At 33.9% G+C, this 23,892-nt stretch overlaps 2 protein-coding genes across 2 annotated transcripts in view; both read right to left on the reverse strand.

Moving 5' to 3' along the window:
* LOC139485131 (uncharacterized) overlaps positions 1 to 14,195 on the reverse strand; it is a 93,949-nt gene extending 79,754 nt beyond the window's left edge. Inside the window, exon 1 of the mRNA XM_071269282.1 lies at positions 13,995 to 14,195. Coding sequence (XP_071125383.1) covers positions 13,995 to 14,065 — 71 coding nt within the window. The 5' untranslated portion in view covers positions 14,066 to 14,195. The remainder of the gene's footprint in view (positions 1 to 13,994) is intronic.
* A 6,429-nt stretch (positions 14,196 to 20,624) lies between these two features.
* LOC139485134 (cytochrome b-c1 complex subunit 8-like) lies at positions 20,625 to 21,481 on the reverse strand. The gene is made up of 2 exons (XM_071269342.1): positions 21,319 to 21,481; positions 20,625 to 20,790 (listed from the first exon to the last, which is right to left on the reverse strand). Exons 1-2 carry the CDS (start codon positions 21,473 to 21,475, stop codon positions 20,696 to 20,698), a joined length of 252 nt encoding a protein of 83 aa, XP_071125443.1. The 5' UTR covers positions 21,476 to 21,481; the 3' UTR covers positions 20,625 to 20,695.
* Between the last annotated feature and the right edge of the window lie 2,411 nt (positions 21,482 to 23,892).

Raw genomic sequence — 23,892 nt, forward strand, 5'->3', positions numbered from 1 at the left:
TGGCTCATAACAGATAACAAGAAATTAAAATGGACAAAAACAGATAACAGTAAATGAAATATTAAAATAATTCGGTCTTTGACAAATAAACATAAAGTATGAGAAAAACAGACCAAAACACAAAAACTTAACTATAACCACTGAACCATGAAAATGAGGTCAGGGTCAGATGACACCTGCCAGTTGGACATGTAAACCTTCCAGTCCTTCCATACATGCACCAAATATACTAGCCCTATTACTTATAGTATCTGAGATATGGACTTGACCACCAAAACTTAACCTTGTTCACTGATTCATGAAATGAGGTCGAGGTCCAGTGAAAACTGTCTGACGGGCAGGAGGATCTTGCAAGGTACGCACATACCAAATATAGTTATCCTATTACTTATAATAAGAGAGAATTCAACATTACAAAAATTTTGAACTTTTTTTTCAAGTGGTCACTGAACCATGAAAATGAGATCAAGGACATTGGACATATGACTGACGGAAACTTCGTAACATGAGGCATCTATATACAAAGTATGTAGCATTCAGGTCTTTCACCTTCTAAAATATAAACCTTTTAAGAAGTTAGCTAACGCCGCCGCCGTAGCCGCCGCCGGATCACTATCCCTATGTCGAGCTTTCTGCAACAAAAGTTGCAGGCTCGACAAAAATCTATCAAATATTCCAAATGTTCACCTTGTCCATGTTGTCGTACATCAATTTCATAAGGGAAGACGCCCAAATTAGTTATTATCGAAAACATTGTATTATAATTATGTCTGACTCTCAGCCCAAAATATAGTAATGCATTAGGAACTTATGAGTTTCACCAAAAAATGTTAATTGAGAATTATCCAGTATGAAGCAGGTGGAGATCGTCCATCACACAGAATACAGAGTACTGGATACCAGACTTAAACATGTTAAACTACAGAAAGACAGATACCAACACTGATTCATCAACGTGACTACTCTGAACAGTATATCAGCAACTTCATTCGCAATGACTGAAATATTGTGATTTGTGACTTTTTAAATATTTGTTTTTACTGTAACGTGTTTGGCTAATGAACTATATGTTCGTATCCGTTTTCACAGAATCTGAGATACTCCAATATCAATCTTTTAATTAACTCAAAAATATAACTACAACTTGGAGGCTTTACTTAAAACTACAAGACCAACTTTGAAACTTAATAAAGAAATAACACTATTTACACAAATTACTTTGTATCAAAAAGTACTCTGAAAACTAGAACCTCAATTTATCCTTGATCCTTTCACTGACTCAGAGGTCCCAACTGATTTGACAAACAATTATATTAAACTTAAGAACAAGCTTCAAAAATCCTAGGTTCCTGAAACACCTAGTTCTGAGACACCCAGTCTCTGAGACAACTAGCCAGTCTCTGAAGCACCTAGTTCCTGAGACAACTAGTTTTGAAGCACCTAGTCTCCGGAGCACCTAAGTCACCAGATTATTTCAAGCTATCTGTTCGAGGGACTGCGACCATTCCCGAGAGAAATTACAGTTTCGGAACAACGCGGTAGCTTGCAATAATTGTACCACTTAGTCTCCGAAGCACCAAAGTCACCAGACTTTTACAAACCACCTGTTCGAGGGACTGCGACCATTCCCGAGGGAAATTACAGTATCGGAACAACCCGGTAGCTTGCAACAATCGTAAAGACTTCAAAAACCGCTCGCTTCAAAACCGCAAGCTTTCAACTCAAACTAGGTTTACAAACTTTCCTTTTAAACTACTTGATTTGCTGGTATTTTCTTCCCGATGTTTAACCATCAACGGCCAAATAACAAATGAGCGACTTGCAATGAATCGGTGTCTTTATATACCAAGAGTGCGGACCTCGAAGAGAGCACCCTAGCAACAATTAACGCGTCTCATAACAACCAAGGATAAAAGACTGATTTTATATGTATTATTCGTTAACGCATTGTTCAAACGGGTAATTTACTATGGATAACAATTCAACGATAAATTACAAATATTGTCTGATGCCTAAACTGCATTTTTGTCACATTACCCACGCCTCCGATTTCATGCGTCCTCGCATGACTAACATACTTTTTTTTCTATTATAACGTCTGTAATGTTGAGCGTTGCTGCCAAAGAATAAATTTTAAAGCTCCCTAACAAATTTTGCCTCTGCAGCGGCCCCAAGGAGCCTACTCTTAACGAAATCTGCAGGAGGGGTCTTTAACATGCACAGGCCGTGACATGTTCCTGTACATGGGGCCTCGGATTTAACGTCCCCATCCGACGGACTCTACATACATGTATATATCTATATATTTTTTTATCTCTTTGCTGAGTGTATTTCAACAGACCTCGACAGTTACAATAACATTAACATTTTATAAAAAACAACAATAACCAATAAAAACTTAACCAAATTTAGAAAATTCTTCCTGAACTGTGTGTTTTAATTCTTTATTATTTCCAATATATCTATTAACAGTTTCGAGAAATTTCAAAAGATCAAGTGATTTTTCATTTCTTGGAGCCACAAATTTCACTGGTCCTGACGGCCTTATTGTCCTCCTCGTTTTAGGACACATTTTATTAACAGTCTCCACATCTGTTTTGGGCTCTCTAACAACTTTTTCTTGTATCAGACTGTTTTCGTCATTATTGGCAAAGTTCTTCAACTCTACAAGATCTGACATCTCTTTTCCACTGTCGTGTGTTTCATCTTGATCTTTTGGTAGCTCAAAGTTTTCAGCACCACTACCCTGGTGACACCTTGTCATATGACGTCTATGATATGCTGTCTTTTTATACCGTCTGTTACACTGGTAGCATATCAACTTGCTCTTCTCTTGATCTTTATTTATAATTATAATACCAACTTCTGGCTTTGGTATAACAGGTTTTTTTATGTTTCTAGACACCATTACTTCACTAGTAGGAGGCAGTTTTATAGTGGTTGCAACATCTACCCTGTAGCAGCCTATTTGACCTTCAAAATGTAAACGGTTCTCTATTCCGTTTACCCAAATGCTACCTTTAGTAATATTTATTACACAATTATGGCTTCTTTGAAAGTCTATTCCCAATATACCATCTACGTTTAGGTCTGCTACTACAGCAATGTTTGAACAAACATGTCCATTTAAGTCAATGTCAATTATAGTTTTCCCAAACAGAGTTAAGGGAGAACCATTTACAGTCAGTATCTCTCTGTCCATTGGTGACAGAACCTGAGATTTCATACTGTCAAACATCTTTTTTGAAATAAGGGATACTGTCGCCCCTGTGTCTATAAGCATCTTTGCTTTACAACCATTGACCTTAGCCTCTATAAACCTACCAGCCTCATTTGCTAATTTGTTAACTCCTATTACACCGTTTTGTTTTTCATGTGAAACTTCGGGTCCGTTTTGGGAGTTTGAACGTTCCCTTTTCACACTACTTTCGGGACAATCTTTTTTGAAATGTCCAAATTTTCCACAGTTGAAACATCCACGTTTCTTACGATTCTGAAATTGAGAATTACCTTTAAAAGGAAACCACCCTTTTCCCTGAGTTTGTTGCAAAGCTTTTACTTCTTGCTGCAGATCAGTCAAAGCTGTCTGCATGTTTTTAAGTAGCTCTACTGTTTTGTCGCTAGTGTCAGTGGTGTCTACATCTGTATTTGTAGCTCTTAAATAACCTTTCCCTTCCTCCCGCTTTATTTCAGCCTTATTGAAAGCTTCTAGTTCAACAGCGTGCCGAACTGCGTCATTCAGGTCGGCAGGTCTAGCTTGTTTAATTCTAAGTCTCATGTCCACACTCATGAGCCCGTCTACAAATTGCTCTTTAGCTAGAGTTTCCCTAACGTCATTTGGGGCTGTTGGATATGAAAGGTTCGCCAAGCGTCTTATGTCCTGACCTAATTCAGGAAGGCTTTCTGAAGCTTTTTGACGACGCTCTTGTAGTTGTGTTCGATACAACTCCGTTTGATTGGCAGGCGAAAATCTCTCTTCAAGAGACCTAACAAGTTCTATAAAAGTTTGTCTTTTATCTGTGGGTAGATTTCCTAGTACCCCCTGAGCTTGCCCCCTCAATGAAACTGCCAAATACAAACCCTTTTCTGTATCTGTCCATCCATTTATACTTGAACAAGCTTCGAAATGAGATTTGTAATCTATCCATGAGCCCTGCCCATCAAACGTAGCGGGTTTAATAATAGTTTTGCTTTTGTGGATAGAATTGTCTCCCCTATGTGCACGTATTTCGTCTTGTAATTTTGGCATATCTTTCTTTCGCCTTCCAGTGACGGAGTTTTTCTCGAGAACAGAGTCTGAATAAGTACTCATCTCTGGCGTTAACTTAACCGAAGCTGGGATATGTTTATCAGGTATTGCAGGCCCTGGCATAACTTTTGACTTAGTCGTCCCTTTCCCAACATTTGAACCTTGGAGTATATTGCTGCCTGCAACAAAGTCGGGGTCTGAAATTCTAGAAGTACCAAATACAGAGTCAGATTGTCTTGGCCATGTTGCTTGACTAATAGGGGTTGACTGAGCAAAGTCTGGGGCATTTTCAAAACTCTTAGATCTTAAGCACTCTATTTCCTTGTTTAATTTATCTAACTCCCTGGTCAAATTTCTTGTTTCGACACTGTAAGGGTCATACAACATTTTATCTTCTTTGTATGTTCGGGACATATTTTGAAGAATAAATCAAACAATTTTCCAAATATATTTTATTAAACAATTTGACAATCAATGTATTTACAAAACAGTGTGTTGCTTCTTGCAATTAAGGACAAATAGGAATTAATGACAATAAAACAATGTGATTATTTACATATAATACTGAAGTTTCTCAGATCCCACCGCTGCCACCAATTTTGTAACGTGTTTGGCTAATGAACTATATGTTCGTATCCGTTTTCACAGAATCTGAGATACTCCAATATCAATCTTTTAATTAACTCAAAAATATAACTACAACTTGGAGGCTTTACTTAAAACTACAAGACCAACTTTGAAACTTAATAAAGAAATAACACTATTTACACAAATTACTTTGTATCAAAAAGTACTCTGAAAACTAGAACCTCAATTTATCCTTGATCCTTTCACTGACTCAGAGGTCCCAACTGATTTGACAAACAATTATATTAAACTTAAGAACAAGCTTCAAAAATCCTAGGTTCCTGAAACACCTAGTTCTGAGACACCCAGTCTCTGAGACAACTAGCCAGTCTCTGAAGCACCTAGTTCCTGAGACAACTAGTTTTGAAGCACCTAGTCTCCGGAGCACCTAAGTCACCAGATTATTTCAAGCTATCTGTTCGAGGGACTGCGACCATTCCCGAGAGAAATTACAGTTTCGGAACAACGCGGTAGCTTGCAATAATTGTACCACTTAGTCTCCGAAGCACCAAAGTCACCAGACTTTTACAAACCACCTGTTCGAGGGACTGCGACCATTCCCGAGGGAAATTACAGTATCGGAACAACCCGGTAGCTTGCAACAATCGTAAAGACTTCAAAAACCGCTCGCTTCAAAACCGCAAGCTTTCAACTCAAACTAGGTTTACAAACTTTCCTTTTAAACTACTTGATTTGCTGGTATTTTCTTCCCGATGTTTAACCATCAACGAGGCTTGTATAGGGTATATTGGGATACGGGATATTTGCCATTTTAATTTTAGGGATATGGGATATTTGTCCTTAAAGTAAATGGGATATGGGATATTGATGCATTTATAAGGATATTGAATTTTTAACATGAAAAGAAATAAGTGGAATTTAAAAGTTCAGTACAGAAATATTTACATCTCACTTGATAAAATTGCCCAAAAAAGTTTTATATTAAAGGTCATTTTAGTGCTTTGTTGATTTATTTGAGTTTATTGTTGTTTTATTTTAAAATTATCCTAACCCAAGTGAAAAGTATTGATCTATTTTCGATATTTATATGCTCATATGTACTGATAATATTAAAAGTATTTGTTTTGCTTTCCATACTTCGTTCCTTATTGTTAATTTTCCTTTTTTGGATGGTGATGTTCCTTTGGCACTATCTTATGGTGTTTGTATATCACAACTCCTCCGCTATGCCCTAGTCTGTTGTAACGTTTTGGATTTTAATGAACGAAATCTATGTATTCCTGGTAAATTATTTAGTCATGGATTTCGTTACCACAAATCACTTAAAATATTTACTAAATTCTAGATTTGGTTTTGAAGTTTGGTTCTACCTGTAGAAAACTTATTTCAAACGGGATAGCACATCCTCATTTTTACGGAGATGTTGTTTACCGTGCCATTGGATGCTGGATGAATAATGATTGATAATTTAGTCTCAGATGCATTACTTTTTATTAGTTGTAATTGGCTTTGAACTAGCTGTCAGTAACTGCGAGTACTCTCAGATCTGTACTTAGTGTCTTTTTGTTGATGGGATGTACAAGTACTCGGTCACGTCCACTCTCTGTTTTTGTTAGATGTATTTCTATTTGTATCCATCTGATGAGTTAAGCCTTTTTCAACTGATTTGTATAGTTCGTTCTTATGTTGTACTGTTACACCACTGTCCCAGGTTAAGGGGAGGGTTGGGATCCCGCTAACATGTTTAACCTCGCCACATTCTGTATGTATGTGCCTGTCCAAAGTCAGAAGTCTTTAATTCAGTGGTTGTCGTTTGTTGCTGTGTTACATATTTTTTTTTTGTTCATTTTTTTATACATAAATTAGGCCGTTAGTTTTCTCGTTTGAATTGTTCTACATTTGTCATTTCAGAACCTTTTATAGCTAACTATGCGGTATGAGCTTTACTTATTGTTGAAGGTCGTACGGTGACCTATAGTTGTTAATTTCTGTGTCACATGGTCTCTTGTGAAGAGTTGTCTCATTGGCAATCATATCACATCTTTTTTATAGTATATGCTCATATGCATTGATAATTTTCTTGAAATAATCATAGATTTTTGTGAGATGTACAAAATGTATCCATCTGATGAGTTTAGGCAGCAACCATTTGATTTTCTGGGTGGGGGCTATGGTTATTTTTTCTGGACAAATCTTCAGAGGTCTCCACGTTTCACAGATTGCTCTGATGTGCAACGGCTGTTTTGCCAGACAAGCCGGGGCCGAGGGACGTCAGAGCACGTCCCATATCAAAAAGTAGATATTTCGCGATATAAACTATGTTAATAACGAATAATTACTAAATAATCAATGTAAATTAATATATGTTCTTTCTATTACTGGTGTTGTGAGGAAGGAAATTAAAAAAAAAGTAACAAAAATATTGGGATCTATGTAATTCATAAAGTTCAAGATCACAGAGTCAAATGTTGTGTTATTTCTTTGCAAAACAAGGGCTGACCTGTGCAAATTTTGCCTGCTGTAAAAATATTGCAACAGTTAAGTGTAATGTAGGTACATTAGCAGAAAGCTTTCTTGTGTTTATTTTGAGTTATTAAACTTGCATGCTAAATATCCACTTTTTGATATGGACGTGCTCTGACGTTCCACAGTCTCAGCTTGTCTGGCAAAACAGCCGTTGGATGTCAGAGCAATCTCGGACAAGAGACAGGTTTGAGTCCTTCTGTTCTTTCCAACATAGGTTAACGTGTAGGATGAAGTTTCTTATCAATGAAAGAAGAATGCTATCAAAATGAAATTTTACAGTCATAAGCATCACGGTTTGAACAATTAAAAAAAAAAGTCTGAAATTAGACCCCTTACACTAAATTTGTCGTTTAAGATCACATAAAAAGATATTGTTATACTAGGCTCTAAGATGGAACACTTCATCTTTTGGACACATATATTCTTATTTAACACAGGAAGTATGCACTGTAAATTTCCTTTAACACCATGAACACAGTTTGTTTTCCCAGTCAAAATTGTTGACGTTGTGATGATGAGGAAAAAAATGGGCTTGGGAATGAATTCATAATGACTTTTTGGGATATTTCAAAATACTTTAAGGGATATGGGATATTTGTTAAAATTATTTATTGGGATATTAGGGGTAAACATTATAGGGATACGGGATATTGGGATAAAAACTTAATAGGATATGGGATATTGATACCCCCCCTAAACAAGCCTCATCAACGGCCAAATAACAAATGAGCGACTTGACAAATGGAAGTGTTTAACGACCTTGACTGGCTATACAGCCCTCGCACGGTCGGTGAGCGACTTGCAATGAATCGGTGTCTTTATATACCAAGAGTGCGGACCTCGAAGAGAGCACCCTAGCAACAATTAACGCGTCTCATAACAACCAAGGATAAAAGACTGATTTTATATGTATTATTCGTTAACGCATTGTTCAAACGGGTAATTTACTATGGATAACAATTCAACGATAAATTACAAATATTGTCTGATGCCTAAACTGCATTTTTGTCACATTACTTTAATTTTGGTACATATATATTAAAATGGTATTGCATGTTTAAAGGTTTGCAAATAGTGCTGCATGACACCTACATTTGTTTTAATATTATGCTACATATTTATTTACTTTTTGCAATGAATGTAATATCGAATTTGCTTCATAGATTTAATAAATTATGTTTGTTATAATAGACAACTTTGGCATGTGTATCATACATTTGTGTACGTATTTGTATCTAGGTCAGTGAAAACGTGATTAATGAATTATGTAGACACTATTATTAATGAATTCCATTGTTTTGTTATTAGTTTTGTATGATAATTTAATCGATTGAATTTACAGTAAATTATTGGCAGAACAGTTCGTGTTCTTACTAAATATTTAGTGTTGTTTTTATTTTTTACTCATATGCAAATCATGTAACTACGCAATGAAAGATGTCTGAATATAACCAAATATCACGCAACAAATATTGTGGAAATGCAAGTTATTAAGAACAATTCGAAATGTTTAGACATTCCAATAAGCAAAAGCCCACAATATTCAGCCGTGTGCTGACTTGCCACGGATATTTTGTCATCGGTAGTAATTACACAATTTCTTAATATGTAAAACAGCCGTTATCAGTTTAAATGAATACTGTAATTTATAGTAATGTTTTGGCCAAGAATAATTAGATTTTTGGCAAAATTTTAGACCTAATTGATCTATAGCCAGGGCATACTAATAAAAAGTGGTATTCGTTACCAACACACGTACTGCACATACCTTTCTGTTTCTATGTTCAGCCTAAGTGTGCCACTTCGCAATTTAGTTAATAAGTGTGAATTATAACAATTTTCTAAACAATGTTCAAACCTAAATTCTTACTTCATATTTTATAAATACTATTTTTTCGCTCCTTTCTATAGATACTAACCAGCTTTGTATAATTCATACTGATCTTTGATATTTAACAAATAGATAATTGGTAGGATTTAGAAAACCCTTAAATTGGCTTTTAAGATTACTTTTTGCAATTACATTTTTACTTAACACTTACAAAGTACAATAGCTGTAATTTGTTTTTTAAGCAATTACTTTTTAAATGATTTAAGCTGAGACTACTATAACACATGTGTTATAGTGTTATAGTAGTCTCAGATTTAAGTAAATAAATATAAAAAGTAAACCCTTGTTAATATAGTAAGTAAACTATAATTTTTTGATAAAAGACCTTATGATAATATTATACAATATACAATTCTCGTTTCTCGTTTTTTATCTAGAATAGACCGTTGGTTTTCCCGTTTCAATGGTTAGTTGACACTAGTAATTTTGGGGCCCTTTATAGCTTGTTGTTCGGTGTGAACCAAGGCTCCGTGTTGAAGGCCGTACATTGACCTATAATGGTTTACTTTTATAAATTGTTATTTGGATTGAGAGTTGTCTCGTTGGCACTCACAACACATCTTCCTATATCTATGAAAGTATAAATTGAATTATTACGGAATAAATTTAAAATAAAACTACTGTATTTACAAATCATTAAACAAGAGTGCACACGCTGAAATGTCTCGCCTTCTTTAGTAATGATTGATATTATGTTTATAGTACTAAATATGAAGCTTTTCTACAACTATCACATAAACTTAACATGATCAAAGAAAATGAGCTTCAGGTCATATAAACCAAACAAGAAATACATGTGCACCACATAATCATTCAATACACTAAATAAAGTTGACCTATTGCTTATAGATCTCAGAAATATACTTAACCAAGAAAACTAAACATTGACCAATAAACCATGAAAATGAGGTCCAGGTCAGATGAACCATGTCAGGCAGACATATTCGTCATAAAATATTTCCATACATCAAATAGACCTATTGCATATAGTATAATAAAAAAAATACGACAACTAAAAACTTAACTTTGACCACTGAACCATAAAATGTCAAGGGCAGATGACGCCTGCCAGCTAGACATTTACACCTTACAATTTTTCCATACACCAAATATAGTAGACCTATTGCAAACAGTATAAGAAAAACAGGCCAACCACTGAACCATGAAAATGAGGTCAAGGTCAGATGACACCTGTCAGTTGGACATGAACACATTACAGTCTTTCCATAAACCCAATATACAAGACATACTGCTTACAATATCTTGTATATGGATTTGATCTCCAAAACTTAACCTTGTTCACTGATCCTTGAAATGAGGTTCAGGTCAAGTGAAAACTATCTAGCCGGCATGAATACCTTGCAAGATACGCAGATATCAAACACAGTTATCCTAGCTATTACTCATAATAAGAGAAATTAACATAATAAAAAATCTTAACTTTGTTTAAAGTAGTCACTGAACCATGAAAATGAGGTCAAGATCAATAGAAATGTGACAGACGGAAACTTCGTAACATAAGGCATATATATATGTTCCAGACCATATGAGTATTTGGACCGTACGCGTACGGTCCGGACCGTATACGTATACTCGTACGGTCCGACCATACGCGTACGGTCGGACCGTATGAGTATACGCGTACGGTCCAGCTGATGTTTTGGGATCATATTGGTTAAATTTAAACAAATATTTATCAAAATCATTATTTTTAGTTTTACAAATTGATTTTATTACATGTATATGGATGAAAATAATGATTAAGCGAACAATTGAAATTAAATATGTGTTTATTTTTATATCCGTGATTCCTATTTTGGTACTCAAGGTGACACTGACTGAAGAACGTCATATTTTTTTTACAATAACATAATTTGTTCTGACATGCACGTTGCTTTGCATTTTTTTTGTATAGTTCCTTAATATTCTAAAACGATTGTCCTCCCACTCTAAGTTTACTTCCGATAACTTCAATTTTAATTAGCATACTTGGCTTCAATATATGAATTACTGACATGCTAAATACAGGAGATTAACAGATTAAATAAACGTGATTTTAAAAAATAGTTAGATAACATTATTTTGTTTTATTTCAATTACTATTGAACTTTTTACATTAATTTGAGATGTAAGCTATGTTGATATGTTATATACATTTGTATCTGATAAACCTGACCAACTTCTTAATATTAGTCAGACCGTACGCGTACGGTCCGACCGTATGCGTATTTTGAAATTATACGCATACGGTCCAGACCGTACGCGTACGGTCCAAATACTCATACGGTCTGGAACATATATACAAAGTATGAAGCATCCAGGTCTTCTACCTTCTAAAATTTGAAGCTTTTTTAAAGGAAGTTAGCTAGCGCTATCGCCACCATAGCTGTCGCCGCCGGATCACTATCCCTATGTCGAGCTTTCTGCGACAAAAGTCGCAGGTTTGACAAAAACCTTTAAAAAAATGAATTATAAAACATATTTGAATAATATTATGGACATACAAAAATTTCTTCGGCTTAAGACAAGTTAACAGGTGTTGGCACATTTTTGCATTATGTAGATTATAGCAATAAACAGGAGCCTGTGTCGCTCACCTTGGTCTAAAAGGTGTAATACCACCATTTGTTTTCTCCTACAAGTCTTTTTTTAAATTTACACTTTTCAAAAGTTTGTACAGAATTTTGATCTTTGTTTCAAACAATGAAATAATTGGCATGAGTAAAGTTTAATCTTGTCCAGTACTTAAGATAAAATTTCCAATAACATTTCATGGCATATAAGCAAATGGTAACCATAAAAAAGCTGTGGTATGAAGACTCTCCACAAAAGACCAAATGACACAGAAGTTAACAGCTGTATAGGTCACCGTACGGCCTTCGACAATGAGCAAATCAAATACCGAAAAGACAGCTACAAAAGGCTCCGAAATTACAAATGTTAAACAATTCAAACAAGAAAACTAAAGGCGTTATTAATGTACTAAAAAATAAACACAAAAAAATATATAACACAGCAAAAAAAACCCACTGTGCTGGCTACTGACTTGGGACAGGCACACTTAATGTCACATACAGAATGTGGCGGGTTTAAACATGTTAGCGGGATCCCAACCCTCACATAACCTGCATGGGACAGTGATGTAACATAAAAAAAAAAACAATAAAATGTTCACCTCTTTTTTACCTGGTATGTACAAGCTTCAGTAGCCATGTAACTTAAAGTTTACAAAATATTCTATAGAAACACAAAACAAAAAGTAATAACGGTGCTTTGAAACACCCGAGATATATATATCTTTATTACCTTGAAACGTTTTACTGCAAAGAAATGTAGGATTTATTTCCTATAACTGTCAAATTTATGTTTTATACAGTGTAATGTGTTCTCCCTAATGTTTTATACAGTGTAATGTGTTCTCCCTAATGTTTTATACAGTGTAAATTTTTAAGGATTTCAGCTTTAAATTTTTTAAATGTTCTTTTTAATCAGTTAATGCCGCAAAGATTGAATTAGATTTGTTCCAATTTTCGAATACGTGTTTTTTTCACAGGTTACGTCCTACTTATATTTATATGTTTTTTTTTATTTGTCTGTGTGGAATTTCAGGGGCAATGTGTAATTCCTCTTCTTTTCAAGTTGTTTTATGTCATTTTGCAGTATATCTTGGTCTGTTTTGTCTTCAATAATGCTGAAGATTTGCGTGTCATCGGCAAATAAGTAGGCATCCAATGTGACGCAGTCTAGCAGGTCATTTATGAGTAATAGAACAAATTACAGATAGAATATCTTTTCGTTTCGAATTTTCGAGTCCGTTTTTTTTTTTGGGGGGGGGGGTATTTTACCTTTCTATCCAACTTTTCCAGCTGGCATTTGAAGAATAAACTTAACTTAACTCTATCGTTTGGATTGTCCGTTTTTATCAACTTTGTACTTGTTTGGCTTTATAAATATTTTGATATAAGCGTCACTGATGAGTCTAATGTAGACGAAACGCGCGTCTGGCGTACTAATTATAATCCTGGTACCTTTGATAACTATTTGCAAGTTTTTTTTAGTTATATGTCAATGATTTGTTTTTGTCCGCCAAGGTTCCACTAACCATCAGAAGCCAAACTAGTAGAAGTAAAACCTACAAATCCAATCATTCATGACCTATGTCCGAGCTATGTTTGCTGACAATAGAAGACACCATTTGAGTAAACTATAATAAAGAATATTTGGTATGATTGCCCATGAGACAACTGTCCACAAGAGACCAACATGACACAGACATTAACAACTATAGGTCACCGTACGACCTTCAACAATGAGCAAAGCCTTACCTATTCTTTTTTTTAAAGAAACATCAGAACCAGAATAGACATTATGATGGATTTTGTCTTTAAATTACAGTTTTCCAAAACAACCCGATTTTTTAATCCTTTTACATCATGTCCCTCAAGGTTAGGCGTAATAAAATGCCTAAATTAAGACAAATGCCTGATATGTGTATATATGATAATTATGCACCATTTTAGAAATATATTTCATTGGACACATCTTTCTTAAACAATGTATGCATGTACTGTACATGGTAAATGCCTCCGATATCCGAAGAACCCCTCGAAAGCTGTAAGTCTTAAACATTGGGAATATTTTCATTTGTAAACAACTAACTCGTCTGGGTAACTACTTATCATTCCATTTAACGAATAAAATATCAATCAATTAATTAATTAATTAATTAATCAGACTTACTGTAGAGCATCACTATAATCAGCATATCCTACTATAAGAAACGAAATCAAAAGTAACTGTTCTACTTGCATGTCTTCCACAAAAAAGGGAAGTCTTTGCCCTAAAACGTTCAGTAATTCCAGTCCTAAACACGAGGATCTCACGTAAAAACTAAGTTCCAACTTGTTAATTATGTATATAAATCCATGGAAATAATTGTAAAGTGACAATTAAGTTCTAGGCATTGTACTCAAGCCAATAAAAACAACTTACATGTATTAAAGACTTTTAAATAATTTATTTTTTGTCATGTAGCCTGAGGGTTTTGGATTATGATCGTTTATCAATGCAATCCGGATTTTTTTTATTCAAAGGACACCGAGTCCAATTTGTTTTGTTCTTTTTACATGTTTTATAATTTCAGTAGGTATAATCATGTAAGTATTATATTATATATACTTCCATGGTATAATGCATGTACAAACTACATGTATCTTGTTCGTGTTGCAATTTAGTAGTAATTAGATAATTATATAATACTACTTATAACGTTACAATACTAAATAAAATATGTATAACAAAATCTGACACTTATCATTAATGTATCCATGTGACGTATACCATTTGCTGGAATTTGGGGTGACCAGAAATTGTAGTAAATAATTTATTCCTTAAAACCAATTAACAATGTACAGAGATGAAAACATATAATTTCAACACACAACTATTAAGGCGGTACATGAATTAAATTATACAAAAGACAAGATCAAAAATAGAAAAAAATAAAATAATAAAACCAACCTGAGACTACTATAACCAGAGACATATAATACATGTTTTATATGTCTCTGCTATAACATGTATAAATATTGTGTTATAGTAGTTTCAAAACAAACAAACAAACAAATTCCATCAGCTTCTTTCCACGAACCATCAAACATTAAAACACTCCGAGTCTCCCTCCTGGGGTTGTATCAGCACCGTCAGTCAATGCTTTTAAAGCATCGGTGACAAAGCTGAACTAAATAGAAATGATTATGGGGGGGGGGGGGGGGGGGGGGGGGTTGGTCCGTATGCGCACCGAAGCCGGTGATGGCAAAATATTGAGTTAGTTGATTGTGGTTATTCATGACCCAGTATCGTCCGTCTTCTCCTCTGAAATTGCATTTTTTTAGTTGTAATCTCTGTCCTGACTATTTATTTTTCACTCTATCCATAACTGCCTTTTTTTTTTTTAGCTCAACTGGCGCATTCCGTTTTGGGGTTTACCGTATATTGGTAATTTTTAGGAAATTTTGCAGAGTTTGGTTATTATCTTATAGTCAAACCAAAATTGTCATTGGGCCCCTTAGAGTTAGTGCCCTTTAAGGTCAATTTTTCGTGAATTTTTGTAATCTTTTACAAAAATCTTCTTTAATTTACTTATAGCCGACTTGGCCAAAATTTTCAATTTATTGAAAAATGTATCTGATGACCCTGTCATCCAACCACCTTGTCCATGGCTAAAAATAGAACATATGGGGTTTACTATAGAAGTCTAAGGGAAGATTGTAAAAAAAAAAAGCCAAGCCACAACTTGAAAACTAATATTTAGATAATGATTTGGGGTCTTCAGTAACCATAGAAACTACGATGGGATCACTTGCTTTTAATTTTACCACTGGGCTAAATTAAATCAGACTTGGCCTTAATCATTATTAGGGTAACTTATACTATTTAATATGATTTAAACCTTATTTTCCATGATTTTCCAAAACACAGAAGATATAGGTGAGCGACACAGGCTCTCAAGAGCTTCGAGTTTGATGAAATAGAGAGTGAAATTCAACGGTATTTGGTCTTATATAATAATATGACGGCCGAAGGAGATTTTTTTTCGTTTTCTTTAGCAGAACTTTCCATGGTGTAAATAGAGCAGGATCTACTTACCCTTCCGGAGCACCTGAGATCACCCCTAGTTTTTTGGGGGTTCGTGTTGTTTAGTCTTTAGTTTTCTATGTTGTGTCTTGTGTACTATTATTGATCTGTTTGTCTTTTTTTTCTTTTTTTTTTAAGTCATGGCATTGTCAGTTTATTTTTGACTGTCCCTCTGATATCTTTCGCCCTTGTATCGCCTTCTGTGCATATATAGTTCTGTCTGATCTGTCATCATTATAATAAGTTAACGTCCACATATATATCGCTAATCAATGATTTATAGTTTGAAATTTTACATTATGTTATAATGATGTAATTTCACAGAATTTCGAAGTAAATCAAAAACAGTCTTCTTTTAAAATCCGAGAATTTAGACATTTCGGGAGTTCGAATTTTTGCATTCCTCAAGATAAGATAAATAGTTATAGTTTATCATTAAGTGTTACATATTTATATATGATAAATTTACCAAACAAGTCATAAAAGGACCAATACTCAAGACTCATGAGACACTGTATCAGAGACATATAATACAATATGTCTCTGACTGTATATAACGCAAATAAAAGCTATAATAATTATAATATTGCAGGACAATATATTCTTACAAAAAGGCATAGTTATGTTTTATACATAATTCAAAATTAACTAAATCTGATTATAAAATATCTGCATGAACGCTTCAAAATAGTAATAATAATAATCTGGAACTTGATATGATAAATCAACGATGAAAACTTTATTTGTTTAAACTGGTCAATGAGTGTTTGTCTTGCCACCTATGTTGTTGTTTTGTTTATTTTGGAGGTAGAAAGAATAAGTAAATCTGCATTCGTTGAAAATTAATCTACATGTTTTATCAAAGGCAGACTATAACCCATAATCTTATAATGAAAACAATGCCAGGTTATATATACGCTGGAAGACAACTTTTGATAAATACGATTCTATTTATATGGATACTAATTCGACCTTCCCATGGAAAGAAACAGGAACATGTATATATGATATATACTGTTCCCGGATAAAACAAGTGCCTGTGGGCCCTTACATCTCGAAATCAAGCACTCGGAACCTTTATTTTTTTCTGCTATTTTAGTCAATTTATTTATAAATTACAATATACACAGTCTTTAAAAACGCTTAATATTTTATTACAGCTAGAGTCGCAAACATAAAATTGGAATTGGGTAAGCATTTTTAATCAAGGCAAAAAGTGGGAAAAAAAACATTTTTTCACGTCCGTTATAATTTTCTTCACTTGGTTCAGTGACTGCTTGAAAAAAAAACTCTGTCAAGAGGAATCAATACTCACTTATAATGAGTAATAGGATATCATTTATACTATGTATTTGGTATATTTGGTATATGGGTTCTTTGCAACATATGAATGTCGGTCAGATAGTTCAACTGAAACTTGACCTAATTTCAGTGACTTCACGGATCAGAAACCAAGCTTAAATATATGTGGTTAAGTCCATATCTCAGATACTATTAGCTTTACATTTGTAGGCGAACTCCACATGTAATAGGGTGTAGAATGATTGTAAGGTGTACCTGTCCCGTCTAGCAGGTTTCATCTGTCATTGACTTCATTTTCATGGATCATTCGACAATGTTTAGTTTTTGTGGTTTGATATTTTTTTTCTCAAATATTATAAGCAATAGGTCTTTCATTCGGTGCATGAAATTAATGTAAGATGTACATACCTGTCTAGCATTGCATCCTAGTTTTTGTCAATGTGACCTCTCTTTCATGACATCAGAGTTACAAGAGTGTACAGACTAAAATGTCTCGCTGGTGCATGCATGCTGAACACTTAAATTGACCACACATTGTTAGTTTTTGTAGAGCCTGCCGACAAAAGTCGCAGAAAGCTCGACACAGGGATAGTGATCCGGCTGAGACGTTAGCTAACTTCTTCAAAGCTTTATTATATTTTAGAAGGTGGAAGACTTGGATGCTTCATATTTTCTATATATATGCCTTATGTTACAAAGTTTCCGTCTGTCACATTCCCATTGACCTTGACCTCATTTTCATGGTTCAGTGAATACTCAAAAAAAGTTAAGATTTTTTGTAATGTTAAGTTCTCTCTTATTATGAGTAATGGGATAACTATATTTGATATGTGCGTACCTTGAAAGGTCCTCAAGCCCGTCGGACAGTTTTCACTTGACCTGGACCACATTTCATGGATCAGTGAACAAGGTTAAGTTTTGATGGTCAAGTCCATATCTCAGATACTATAAGCAATGTCTTGTATATTTGGTGTATGGAAGGTCTAAGGTGTACATGTCCAACTGGCAGGTGTTGTCTGACATTTTCATGATTCAGTGGTTATTATAAAGTTTTTGTGTTTTGGTCTGTTTTTCTTACACTATATGCAATAGGTCTACTTTATTTGGTGTAAGGAAGGATTGTAAGGTGTACATGTCTAGCTGGCCTTGTGACCTTGACCTCATTTTCATGGTTCAGTGGTCATAGTTAAGTTTTTGAGTTGTGGTCATTTGGCTTATATTTGTTAGTGTTATTTGGGATAAAAATAATTTATTCTTTGTATTTTGTAAAAGTTTTAATTTATCTGTTTAAGTTTAAACATGTATTTTTGACTCACCTTTTATTTTTGAGAATTTTTATGATAGCAGTCAGTGTTTCAGAAGCGTAACCTCACACTACTCATGACATTATACTGGACCTACAAGACTGCCTACCAGTCTACCAGTTGGCGGTGTAGTGTTGAGACAAAATTTATCTCTGACTCATAAATTTAACTTTAGAATACTTGAAGAAACTTTTACAAAATACAAACAATAAATTTTCTTTCTTAAAATTAAGCATATGTTTATCCCAAATAACACACCACGACACATTTTTTCTAATACTATATACAATAGGTCAACTATATTTGGTGTATAAATATATTATATGATGTACATGTCAGTCTCACAGGTTTTATTTGACCTTGACCTCATTTTCACAGTTCATTGCTCAGCTTTAAGTTTTTGTGTTTTGGTCTGTTTTTCTTGAACTATAAATAAGGAATAGGTAAATAAAATTGAGAATGGAAATGGGAAATGTGCCAAAGAGACAACAACCCGACCATAGAAAAAAACAACAGCAGAAGGTCACCAACAGGTCTTCAATGTAGCGAGAAATTCCCGCACCCGGAGGGCGGAGGCGTCCTTCAACTGGCCCCTAAACAAATATATACTAGTTCAGTAATAATGAACGCCATACTAATTTCCAAATTGTACACAAGAAACTAAAATTAAAATAATACAAGACTAACAAAGGCCATATTTCTTGATTCAACGAATTGTAAGCTGTACATGTCTGCCTGACTTAGACCTCATTTTCATGGTCAAATGGTCAATGTTAAGTTTTCTTGGTTAAGTCTATTTCTTAGACATGTCAGACACTATAAGCAATAGGTCAACTATATTTATTGTATTGTATTGAATGATTGTAAGGTATACATGTATTTCTTTTCTTTTTGGTTTATATGACCTTGACCTCATTTTCTTAGATCATGTTTAGTTTATATGATAGTTGTAATAAAGCTTAATATTAAGAACTGTCACCTTATCATTAATAATTAGTAAAGAAGACAAGACATGCTGAAGACATTTCTTGTGCACTCTTGTTTGTTTTTTACCAGTGTCTAGCATTCTGAATCAATCATTAAGGGGGAATCCAAAATGTAGGTTTAATTTCTGGTCTTGCATCATATATCAAAATTCCATTACAAGTCTAGTTGTGGACTTCTGACAACATTCATTTAAATCAAAGCACTGCAGGCACTAGAGGCAATTAACTAAAACCCAAGGCAAAAGTATTGAGTAAAACTGTTGCAGTGTTGCATCAATTGTATATCACAGATTGTTATATCTCAAGTGTCGCTTTTTTTTGTACATGTGCTGCACTGATTTCCACTTTTCTATACCTGTATTTGTTTTCAAACGTTTATCATTTATCTTTAAATCACTTTAAAATATGTACGACGATCTGACATTTAAGATTATTCTGGTCATATTTTTTGTATTCCAGAAATAAAAGTATGAAAAAAGTGTCCATTAGTTATAATTAACCTATTTGGCTGCTAGATGACAACAAGGCCACCTATTTCTGCAATTGTTGGGAAATAGACAAATCTAGGGTGCTAGCATATGGCGTCTTAGCTGCCAAAAAATTAAAACAACACATTTAAATTTCATGCTTCCAAATCTGTTTTTACCTTCACTTGGAATACTGAAAGCCAAATATTTGAAAGTAAAGGATATATGAGAACTGCTTTCTTGTTTTATACTCCGGTCTTGCATTCAATGATGACCACTTCAATACTTAATTGATAGAGATGGCCCAGGATGCATGGGGTTCTGTTACCTAACCTTTTCATACATTTGAAATTTTAAAAATGTTTACCTATCTGTCCTAAAAATATATAAAATTCTCATATTTACTGATTTTCGTGCGAAAAGGAGGAAAAAAACTTTTTCACAAGAAATAATGAAGAATGGTTTGGATAGAATTCAATTTGAAATACATGTATCTTATATCATTCTATATCCTCCTTAAAATACCTTAAATGTCTATTAAAATTTATCAAAATCTGATAAATTGATACAAATTCTTACATATTGAACAAACAATCAATAGGACAGTGTACCACAATTTTAGTATGCCGATTATCATATAAATGTCTAAAGAAAACAAACAATCAACTATGACTGTTTTATAATAATAAATTTTCATCCTAAAAACATCTATACAACATTCTGCATTCATCACTTAAATGTCTGTTTTACACATCATTATCAAATTGTCCTGGTAGTTTCTTTATTGTCCTCAGTCCTTCCTTGTCTCCCCAGTTAATTAGATAAAAGGTTGCACAGATAACTGAAACAACAAAATATAACATATCAAGTTCAACTTTATCAAATTCTATCATGTACTGTCAGACTCACTTCAGTGTGTTGTCTTTTTTTTTATTACTATGCACATGACTGTGTATTAATTACCTTTTTTTTATAATCTTCTTTCCATCATTTGACTGTTACAGTCTGCACAGTTAGCCACTAGTTCGATGCCCCAGACTAGTAAAATTTCATTCGGACTAGTAAGTTTTTGCAAAACTTTGTTTGGATTAATAAGAAAAATGTCAGAATATTGGTCTTCGGACTAGGAGTTGAAAAAGTTTTTGGTGCAGACTGCTGTTAACATGCTCATAAAATTTACCAATATCATCCTTCAGATAATATTGAGTAAAGAATGAATGACACAAGTAACATTCAGACAACAGCACAATAGCTGTAGTTTTGATATGTTCTGAGTATGATATAATTTTAGGTGTATTGTACATCTACTCATTCCTTTCTTATAATATATCATGTTTGTAGTCCATATCATTATCAAGAAAAGACTTACTAGGAACTCCTCGGAACAATGCGTAAGTCATCCTCCGTACTCCTTTTGGAAACCCTACAGAAAAAAATCCTGCAAATGCTCTCTGTTCAAATGGAGATAATGTCCAATGAATTTGTTGTGATTTCATGACCTTAAGGCCTCCAAAATGTCTCCCCATGATGATCTACAAAGAAAAAGTAAGTGTGAAAGAAACATAAAAGTGTGGGATTTACATGTACAATGTATGTAATCTCCTGACTAAAGCTTTGCTGCAGTGGCCAGTAGTACATGTACAATGTCTTTAAATTATCACAGAACTATGCTTCCTCATTTGGTATCCGGTCGTTCCGGCCCCAAACCGATCCGGCCCCAAGTCAATCCGGCCCAAAGTCGATCCAGCCCAAGTCGATCCGGCCCACGTCGATCCGGCCCCAAGTCGATCCGGCCCCATGATAAAATATGAATTAACTATATTGATTTTGGAGGAATTTGTCACAAATTTTAACAGTATAAATGGAATTTGAAAAAAGTGTCCGATCGATGATGGATGACAACAGGACAGTGAAATATTGGAGTACCAGTTAAAGAAATAATTTAAATCGATACGAAAATGAGTGTTATTGTGTCCGTTTGTATCGCAGTTTCTACATTTTTAAATTATGAAGTTATTTTCCATGATAACTTTTACTTTGAATTTCATGGCGATTTTTATTTTATTCAGTTCACACACAGAAAAGCTAAATAAATATTTACAGTCCAATGGATCTATAAAATTTAACGCATCATAATGACTTATTTAATCGAATCTTTAGTCTATAATTGGTTTGTTTATTCAACAGTTGTCTGATGATTGTGAACTAAGGTAATGCCACTCGTAATCACTTAATTCAATCCAATGCTGATTAATTAATGTTACGTAATATAATATCAGCACTCTTTTATAGAAACGATTCGGCAAATCAAACAACATTACCCAATTTGAAAAATTTTAAGAACTTAAAAAGAAAACCAAAGTTAATATGTATCAGCTTGGGGATCGGCTTGTACCGTTCATGTATGTCACTTTTTGTTATTACATGCTACACAAGATGAAAGACTTGTTAGGATCACAATTGAAAGAAAATGCTAATTACTGCTGATTAATGTTGATGTCTAAATTCTATTATATATGTTTTAATATAATTATACCCAATAATCTTGAAAACTTGTAATAAAGACATAATCAACCTAGTCGTTTTATACTCATCTAAGGAAAATATTTTTCAAAGGCCTTTTTTAATTTGTTTACCGTACACCTTTAACATTATTAAAAAATAATAAACATTTATGAATTACAATTAATATATATTTATTTTTATTCCTTAGAAATATTTTTTTTATTTGGGCCGGATCGACGTGGGGCCGGATCGACGTGGGCCAGATCGACTTGGGCCGGATCGACGTGGGGCCGGATCTACCCGAAAGCCCTCATTTAATAGCCATGAATGCAGTGATGCCAAATGTTTGTATTTTAAATGGACATATATGATGTGGTTTGTTGGAATTGTCTTGATAGGTAGTTTTACCTAGTTGGCAAAAAAAACCCCAAACTATTTAATTAACAATTTCATTCACTGTAATACATTTTAATTCATCAATTGATGTGAATCTTAAACAACTGATGTTGATTGGAGATTAATAAATGTGATTCAAGTATACAAGAAAAAAAATGTATATATATGTGCTTTATAAAATACTAGCGAAATTCAGAGTTGTATAGTACATGGTTTATAGTTCTTAACTGAACTTGCAAGACAGTGGTGAGCAAATATGTATGTTTATATTTATCATGTTTATAAAATATTAAACTCGGTAAAATTTGATGGACCCGATTTACCAGAACGTACGATAAACATTGTTCAGAAATTTGGGTCTGTCAAATATTGACCGAATTTTATATTTTAAATTCACCGAAAGTGACGTATTTTGAAAATTCTGGGAAAAACATTTTGAAAACAAAATAAATATTTGCACACCTCAAATGGAATTGTATCTTATTTTATCATTTCTTTTGGATATTTTTGGAAATATTTTGAATCAATTAGCACAAAAAAAGTAAGACTTTGTAACTATGTAAAATTTATTAGCAGGCAATGAAGATCACATGCCAAAATTGGGTCTCAAAGATCCCCCCCCCCCTCAAAAAAAAAAATCTCTCTCAAAGTCCAGACATAAAAATTACTTTAGCGTTATAATGTCAAAGGAAGGAGTCCCAGAAAAAAATGAAAATAGCCTTGCCAGACGTCATAATTATTTGGACTAGATCGATATATCTGATTCTTTTAATCTTTTCTATCCCGTTCCGTAGTCCAAATAGTTATGACATCTTGAAAGGCTATTATTATTTTTTTCTTTGACGCCTTACTTCGACTATCCCTTCCGAAGACTATAACAATGAAATAAAGATTCTATATGTGTTACATTGCAAGATCTACAGAAATTTGCTAATGTGTGATATCACCAGCAGCAGTGGTGCGGACACTACGGACATTAATTATGTAACATAATTTGTCAACTAAAACAGAAATATTGTCAACTATTGTTGGCACCCATGAT

The sequence above is a fragment of the Mytilus edulis genome, chromosome 8 (genome assembly GCF_963676685.1).
Source record: "Mytilus edulis chromosome 8, xbMytEdul2.2, whole genome shotgun sequence".
In the NCBI taxonomy this organism is placed as follows: Eukaryota; Metazoa; Mollusca; class Bivalvia; order Mytilida; family Mytilidae; genus Mytilus; species Mytilus edulis.

What these genes read in the sequence shown, in the direction of transcription:
- LOC139485134 (XM_071269342.1), bottom strand. Translation starts at nt 21,475, where the DNA reads ATGGGGAGACATTTTGGAGGCCTTAAGGTCATGAAATCACAACAAATT. An exon ending in ATTGTTCCGAGGAGTTCCTA is followed by an intron (nt 20,791 to 21,318) that starts GTAAGTCTTTTC and finishes TTGTTGTTTCAG; the next exon opens with TTATCTGTGCAACCTTTTAT.